This window comes from Neolamprologus multifasciatus, chromosome 3, assembly GCF_963576455.1.
Source record: "Neolamprologus multifasciatus chromosome 3, fNeoMul1.2, whole genome shotgun sequence".
NCBI classification, from domain to species: Eukaryota; Metazoa; Chordata; class Actinopteri; order Cichliformes; family Cichlidae; genus Neolamprologus; species Neolamprologus multifasciatus.
In genome coordinates, this window is record NC_140441.1 from 36,429,055 (window position 1) to 36,437,576 (window position 8,522).

The 8,522-nt window shown below is 44.3% G+C and overlaps 1 protein-coding gene across 1 annotated transcript; it reads left to right on the forward strand.

Annotated features, from left to right (window-relative positions):
* The first annotated feature begins 327 nt into the window (after window positions 1-327).
* On the forward strand, window positions 328-8,186 carry LOC146522905 (uncharacterized). The gene is made up of 6 exons (XM_085154170.1): window positions 328-1,963; window positions 2,272-2,801; window positions 3,009-3,300; window positions 3,394-3,604; window positions 3,713-6,951; window positions 7,028-8,186. Exons 1-5 carry the CDS (start codon window positions 328-330, stop codon window positions 6,789-6,791), a joined length of 5,748 nt encoding a protein of 1,915 aa, XP_085010296.1. The 3' UTR covers window positions 6,792-6,951; window positions 7,028-8,186.
* Window positions 8,187-8,522: the final 336 nt, after the last annotated feature.

Genomic DNA, 8,522 nt, shown 5'->3' on the forward strand with positions numbered 1-8,522 from the left:
ACTATTAGTGTGCAATTTGGGTTATTGTGTTGTATATGTATATAAATGGTACTGAGGCAATAAAGGTCCCAGTTATTCACTTCCAAGCCAACTCCTTTTGTGAGTCTCCAAAACAAAACCTCCTTCTGAACCTAGTAAGATGTCTAGGGTCTCTATTTGAAGTGAGAGTGTACTGGTCCTGAGTAGAGGCGCTACACAAAACGTGGCGAGCCAGCCAGGAGGTTTAATTCCCTTTATTTTTGGAAGTTGAGCAACTGGTGCTTTCATGCCTTTTGGGTCAAATCATTACATTTGTCCATGACATTCTGGTTGGAGCAATAAGACAACATGGATGTAATCCAAAGTGAAGGTGTCAAAGTACCTAACTCTGTCCTAGTAGGAGGGTTAACAGGTGATGAGGTTGACAATGAGGTTATTGATTACTTAGGGCAGTTTGGTTCTATTGGAAGAGTAATCAAAGTAACCAGCACAGAGGCACAGTTTAAAAACACAGCCATTGTGGAGTTCCAATCAGGTGAACCAGTCCAGTTCCTTAAGGATAGCTTGCCTTGCAAAAGACAAAGCCATAACCCAAGTGTTGTCCATCATATCCAGCTTCTGTCTGCGCTGTATGCTGCAGACAGGGGTTCATGTTTAACCCATTCTTACCTAACTGAACTGAAAGGGCTTGCTAAACTGAGTGGTGCAGATTTTGAGAAGGTTTTGCTAGATGAGCTGGCCAGAATGAAGAAGTCCACTGAGAGTAACCCCACAGTTGGACCAAATGTAACAGTGCCTAATCAGAATCTGCAGCTCACTAGTGACACAGACCAAGATGAACCAGCCATCATAGAGCATCAAAGTCCTGTTAAACTGGGCAGTGATTTAACCCACTTGCCTGAGCATGACTCTCACTCATTCTCTCCAAGTGTAGAAGTGACTCCCTCGCACAGAAAAACCACTATCTACTTACCACCTGAACAGCTCACTACACCTGAAGTACAGAGAGTGGTAGTTGAGTATGTCATTAAGAACAATGAAATGCCTTCTCAAGGTCATGCAAAGCTCAGGCCCTTCTCGGGGAAAACCCCTTGCTCTACTTTCGAAGCTGATTATGATACGTGGCGCAACAATGTTGAATTCCACCTCACAGATTGTACCATATCTGACAAACATATGGTAAGGAAAATAGCTGAGAGCCTTCTTCCACCAGCTGCTAACACTGTAAAGCACCTTGGTCCTAACGCTTCTCCCCATGACTATCTCAGCCTTCTTGACTCAGCCTATGGTACTGTTGATGATGGGGATGAGCTTTTTGCCAAATTCCTGAGCACAAACCAGAACTCAGGTGAAAAGCCTTCTGCCTATTTACAGCGGTTGCAGATAACCCTGAGTAAAGTCATTAAAAGAGGTGGCATCACTACAAATGATTCAGATCGCCAACTGCTTAAACAGTTTTGTAGAGGTTGCTGGAACAACAGCTTGATCACAACCTTGCAGCTTGAGCAGAAGAAGGACAAGCCACCTTCATTTCCAGAGTTGCTCCTCATGCTGCGTACTGAGGAGGACCGGCAAGCGGCAAAGTCCAGCCGAATGAAACAGCACTTAGGCATTTCTAAGCCTAAGGCACATTTGAACTCCCTTGAAGTAGGAGAGTATGTCACTGATGATACAGACGTATCAGCTGTTAATGATAGGCTAGTGCCTTTTGATGCACATAAGTTAGAAAGGAAACTTGCAAAGCTACAAGCCCAAGTGGCTTCACTAAAAGCATCAGCTATTGACAGTTCAAGCCAGAACCCTGACAAGCCAAATAAGAAAACCAAACCTAAGTTTAAGATTCTTCCTAAAGAGAAATCTGACCCAAGCGAGACTAAGCTTACTAAGAAGCCACGCCCATGGTACTGCTTCAGGTGCGGCGAGGATGGTCATATTGCTTCCTCTTGCAGCAATGAACCAAACCCTGAACTAGTTGAAATGAAACGTAAGGAGTTCAACCAAAAACTACAAGTCTGGGAGGAACAGAATATGTCAGCTTTAAACTAAAATCAGTTTCTGGGGAGGGACTACCAGGAACTGAAAGTAATCATGAACGTCCCAAACCGGAACCTCAGAGCAAAGCATCTTCTCTCTCTCGTGCAGCACGACCCCAGATTAGGTTACCCAAGGGACTTGTAGGACAGAAATGTACAGCAAATGTTACCGTGTCGGGAGTCAATTGCAGTTGTCTCCTTGACACTGGGTCTCAAGTGACCACAGTATCCGCTTCATTTTACAACACCAATCTTTCAGAACATCCCATTCAGCCTATCAGTGGCCTGGATGTTGAGGCTGCTAGTGGCCAAAATGTTCCTTACTTGGGATACATACCCATCAGCCTTAAATTTCCAAAAAGCTTTATTGAAACTGAGCCTGAGGTTTCTAGCCTGGCTTTAGTAGTACCTGACCTACGCTCTAACTGTGACCTGCCTGTGCTGATTGGGACAAATGCACTTGATGTTCTGTACGACGAATATTGTCAAGGTAAAGATCCCAATGATTTGTCGCCAGTCTATGGCTACTGGCAGATCCTCCGTACACTCAAGGTCAGGAGAGAGATAAACCTAGCCGGAAACGATGGCTTTGTAACTCTTAAGGGCAAGGTGCAACATGTAGTACCAGCTCAAGGGAGAGTCCTCCTTGAAGGCTGTGTCAGATCCAGCAGTGTTGGTGAATGTGCCATTGTAGAGCAGCCAACAACATCCACCTTACCAGGGGGAATTTTTGTGGAGTGCTGTCTTGTCACTTTGCCCAAGCAGCATCCTCATAGGTTACCTATATGGGTGAGAAATGAAACTGAGCATGACATAACACTGCCTTCTAGGTGTGTCATTGCAGAGCTCCATAGTCCTGCAAAGATATATGACGAATCATCCATTTCAACCAAAAATGATGACACTGTGAAATGTTGTAATGTTACTGCACAGCCAGTTGATGAACCTGCTCACCCAGATTTGACATTTGACTTTGGCAATTCTCCCCTCCCGCAGGAGTGGAAAGAGAGGGTTACCCAGCGTCTAAGTGCCTATGCTGATGTTTTTGCCCAGCATGATTTGGATCTTGGACATGTATCTAAAGTGAAACATCACATAAACTTAAAGGACGAAGCACCCTTTAAGCAAAAGTCCAGGCCAATCCACCCAAATGATTATGAAGCTATGAGGAAGCACTTGCAAGCACTCCTTGATGCAGGAGTAATCCGTGAATCAGAGTCCCCTTATGCTTCACCGATTGTGGTGGTTAAAAAGAAGAATGGAGAGGTCCGTCTTTGTATTGATTATCGTAAGCTCAATGCGTTAACAATACGAGATGCGTACGCACTTCCAAACCTTGAAGAGGCTTTCTCAGCCCTTGCTGGGTCCTAATGGTTTTCAGTAATGGATCTCAAGTCTGGTTATTACCAGATTGAGATGGAGGAATGTGATAAGCCCAAGACAGCTTTTGTGTGCCCTTTGGGATTTTACGAGTTTAACCGTATGCCCCAGGGGATTACCAATGCTCCCAGCACCTTCCAGCGCTTAATGGAACGGTGTATGGGCAGCCTCAATCTGAAAGAAGTTCTGGTGTTCATAGATGACATCATCGTGTTCTCCAGCACTTTGGAGGAACATGAAACCAGGCTTCTACGTGTCCTTCAGCAACTGAGAGAATATGGGTTGAAACTTTCTCCCAAAAAGTGCTCCTTTTTCTAAAGTTCAGTGCGATACCTAGGACACATCGTGTCTACCAAAGGTGTAGAGACCGATCCTGAGAAGGTCAGAGCTCTCAAAACCTGGCCAAGACCCCAGACGCTCAGTGACCTCAAGTCTTTCCTAGGCTTTGCAGGGTACTATCGACGGTTTGTGAAGGACTATTCAAAAATTGTCAAACCCCTGAATGATCTTACCAAAGGCTACCCACCATACAGGAAGGGCAGAAAGGTGACACCCGGTCCTAGTGGATACTTGAACCCTAAAGAGCCTCTTTCCAGCCGTTGGACCCCTGCTTGTCAGGAAGCTTTTGAGGTAATCATAGAGAAACTGACGTCAGCTCCAGTGCTTGGATATGCTAACCCAAAATTACCATACATCCTTCATACTGATGCGAGCACCTCTGGGCTAGGGGCAGCCTTGTATCAAGAACAGGATGGTGAAGTGAGGGTTATTGCCTACGCAAGTAGAGGCCTTTCACCCAATGAAAAGCGGTATCCAGCTCATAAACTGGAATTTTTTGCATTAAAGTGGTCCATTGTAGAGAAGTTCCAAGATTATCTCTACGGGAACACATTCACGGTTTTAACGGACAACAATCCATTGACCTATGTTTTGAAGTCAGCCAAGCTTGATGCTGCCAGCTATCGCTGGTTGGCCGCTCTCTCCACCTTCGACTTTAATATTAAGTATCGTGCTGGTAAGAGCAATCAAGATGCAGATGGCCTCTCTAGGCGGCCACATGATACTGTGGATGATGACTATGCTTCTCTTGAAGAAAAAGAGCGAATGAAACAATTCGCTTCCCATCATCTCTCTCCATCTCCCAACAGACAAGATGTGACAGCTGACACATTCAGTGTCTTGTGCCACCGTCATCTCTTAAGTGAATCTGACAATAGCCTACCTTCTATCACTTTGGTAGAGTCCCTTGCTCTACACACCGATGCGGTGCCAGACGTCTACGCAGATGATGGAACATTAGGTTGTTCTGTCATACCTACCTATAGTGAAGTAGAACTCCAACAACATCAGAGGTCTGACCCAATTATTGGGTATGTGGTCAACATGTTAGAAAATGGAGGTGAAGCAAATTCCAATCCTAACTCTGCATCCTTAGAGCTTAAACTAATGCTCAAAGAGTGGAAACGGTTGGAACTGAAAAATGGTCTCCTCTACAGAACCCGCAAATCAGGTGAAAATGTCACCTTTCAGCTTGTCGTCCCCGAGTCTTTAAGGTCCACCATTCTCACTTGCCTTCATGACAACATGGGGCATATGGGTTTGGAAAGAACCCTCGACTTGGTTAGGTCAAGATTTTATTGGCCTAAAATGGCAACTGATGTAGAGAGAAAGATTAAGTCTTGCGGACGTTGTGTTAGAAGGAAGACCCTTCCTGAAAGAGCAGCACCTCTTGTGAGTATTCAAACAACCCGTCCCATGGAACTGGTATGCATGGACTATTTATCCTTGGAGCCTGACAGTCACAACACCAAAGACATTCTGGTCATAACTGATCATTTCACCAAATATGCTGTTGCTATGCCAACAAAAGACCAAAAGGCTACAACAGTTGCGAAGTGTCTTTGGGAGCAGTTTCTGGTGCATTATGGTTTTCCTGAGCGCCTGCTTAGTGATCAGGGCAGGGATTTTGAGTCCCAACTCATTCAAGAGCTCTGTGCCCTAGCTGGTATCACGAAGGTGCGCACCAGTCCTTATCATCCACGGGGAAACCCAGTTGAACGGTTCAACCGAACTCTTCTTGGCATGTTAGGAACTCTACGAGACAAAGAGAAAACTCATTGGCGCGATTATGTGAAACCACTAACTCACGCCTATAATTGCACCAAGAACGAGACCACCGGGTTTAGCCCATATGAGTTAATGTTTGGTCGCCAGCCGAGGCTTCCCGTGGATATTGCATTCTGCCTGCCAGTTAAAGATGGCTCTCCTACATGTCACTCTCAGTATGTGAGAGCTCTGAAGGCTCGCCTTCAAGAGAGCTATCAGATCGCTGCCAAAAACTCTCAAAAGGTTGCTGAACGGAATAAACGCCGTTTTGACAAAACTGTCAGGGAGTCAACTTTGGAGAAAGGTGATCAAGTGCTAGTGCGGAACCTGCGACTTCGGAATAAACACAAACTTGCAGATAAGTGGGAGTCAACCATGTACAGAGTGGTGGAAAAGTTGGTAGACCTACCTGTGTATGTTGTACAGCCTATGAATGGAGATGGTCCTATTCGAACTCTTCACAGGGATCTCTTACTCCCTTGTGGTGACTTATCTGAAGCTGAGGAAGTTGACCAGGTCAAGCCAAAGAGTTGCAGGCCAAGAACGAGGTGCAGTCAGCCTCTGTTACTGGAGGAGCAATCAGAATCTGAAGATGACTCACCTGTCTATCCTAGGCAGTCTTCTGTCATTCCTGGAAAGTTGGTTCAGGTGTTTGAAATCCCGAAGAGACGGCAGCAAACAGGAAAAACAGTACCGGAGGGTAGTTGTATACCAGCTATGCCAGCAGACTGTGTAAACCCTCAGCCTCAGGATGAGCCTTGCAGAGGCAGCTCCCCTTTGCTGCCTGCAGAGCCTGTAGGGGTACCTCCTGAAGTAGCTGAAGGAGAGGAGCCAGATGTTGTGGCTGAGCAACTCCCTACTGAAGACGATGTAACTTTACCAACTATGACTAATCAAAAATCAGCTGTGGCCGAAGACAGCATTGATGTACCGTCCATTGAGGTAGAGGCTCCTATAGCTATGGAAACCATTGATCTGAACCCACAAACCCCTGAGGTAGCTCTGGAGCATAAGGAAACTGTTGAAAGTGCAGAAAAAAATGACCATGTTCGTAAGTCGGAAAGGACACGTCGACCACCAGGGCGCTTCCATTATCCTGAGTTGGGAAATCCCTTAATTTCCTTTGCGCAGAGCCTCATAGAGAGCTTTAACCAAGCACTTTATACAATAGGTGACTATGAGAGTTCATCTGTAGACCACAGCGTGACGCATGAAGGGGCTCATGCTGGGTCAAAGGGGGAGGGTGTAACCCATGTGAAATACAGGGCTGCAAAGTCCCTTTTTGTAATCTAAGGCTATAGCCTGTTATTGCCACAAGGGGGTGCTGTGATGCAGTCTTGTGTTTTGACAACCTTGCGTCTAGTGCGCAGGAAGTATTACCTGTCTCTTCCTGTGAGATTTTCCCTCTGATGGCGGTCAAGTACGTGTCAGAGCGCATGGAAAAAGTATCTTGGTATGCAATACTGCAACCCGGTTAATGAGACCAGATTGTTTTATGTATAAATGCTAATAAGGTACTCTTTTATTAGGCCCCGAACTCTGACCACATAGGGAATAACGTCTGTCAAGTTATTTGTGTCTGGAAATCCCGGTGAGTCATGTGCTTTTGTTAGCTACCTGTTAAGTTAGATAATGTATTTTACTAGCCGATTCAGCTCAGAAACCTTTGAACAAAAACCAATCGGGAGCTATGAGAATCTGGCGTGTTGTTTTACTTCTCCTGTTGTTCTTTACAGTGTGTTATAAGTGTTGAATGCTTTGAGCTAAACGATGCCGATGCTAGATGCGATGCTAGCTGCTAATAGCTGTTAGCCACCCCACCGAAGCCATATTCCGATCGGGGAGGTATTCAAGTAGAAGCACTAGCTCTGTTTATATTAGAATGGTTATATCTTAATAGATATGAGCATATTTCAAGTTTAATAGTATTTGCACTGAATTAAGTTACATTTGCTTGTAAGCCTTATGGATGAATGTCATTTTCATTGCTATGACTGTTTACATTACTGTTTAAGCTGCTGATGTTCTTTGTTGTGATATTTTGATAAAATTGTTTATACTGGTACAAACAAGTTACTGTAACTCTTGTAACTTGGTAAAGCTAAAGGGAATGCCATTTGTGATTAATACATTTGGAAAAGAAGTTAATGAGCTCATGTTAAGAACACAAAATGGGAAAGAAATTGATTGTTCTGCAATGTTTGTGTAGATTGTTTTTTTTTTTTTAACTACTAGAAGAATTCTGGAGAACCACTGATGGCGAGAACAGCCCAAATGAGATCCTGGATGATCGTGAAATGGTGTGGCCAGCCATGCGATCGGATTGTGGGATTTGTCTGAGAAACTGATTCAAGCAACCCTGGATTTCAGATAAGCCCTATGCACTACTTTTCCTACCCGGATAATAGGGTTTGTACACTGACAATTCCCCTACAGTACACCTGTTTGGGTTTTCAACGACTTTAAAGGACAATTCAGACTGGACAATTCAAACTTCACAACGGGAACACTTTAATCTGTTTCATTCATTCCAAAGAGCTCTGATACGGTTCAGTATAAATCTTCCATTTAAATGTCTTTGTTTTGTTTTAGATGTATTCACTTTTAAAATGCACTATTAGTGTGCAATTTGGGTTATTGTGTTGTATATGTATATAAATGGTACTGAGGCAATAAAGGTCCCAGTTATTTACTTCCAAGCCAACTCCTTTTGTGAGTCTCCAAAACAAAACCTCCTTCTGAACCTAGTAAGATGTCTAGGGTCTCTCTTTGAGGTGAGAGTGTACTGGTCCTGAGTAGAGGCGCTACACAAGGTTAGTCATTAATATGCAGCAACATGGGAATAGAGCAGCTGCGAGATAATTCAACAGTATTGAATATTTTAGGTTCATTGTTGTTGGGAATTTCTCGTTCTTAGGTTTAGTTTCTTTTTTTATTTCTTTTGTTCTGTGTCTCTATGCCTGCCCTGGTCCCACGTCTTTGTGTTCCCTCCCTGTTGCCATATCTTGTGTCAAGTTCGTGTCT

What these genes read in the sequence shown, in the direction of transcription:
- LOC146522905 (XM_085154170.1), top strand. Translation starts at nt 328, where the DNA reads ATGGATGTAATCCAAAGTGAAGGTGTCAAAGTACCTAACTCTGTCCTA. An exon ending in TGAACTAGTTGAAATGAAAC is followed by an intron (nt 1,964 to 2,271) that starts GTAAGGAGTTCA and finishes CCAATCTTTCAG; the next exon opens with AACATCCCATTCAGCCTATC. An exon ending in TTCATAGATGACATCATCGT is followed by an intron (nt 3,605 to 3,712) that starts GTTCTCCAGCAC and finishes CTTTTTCTAAAG; the next exon opens with TTCAGTGCGATACCTAGGAC.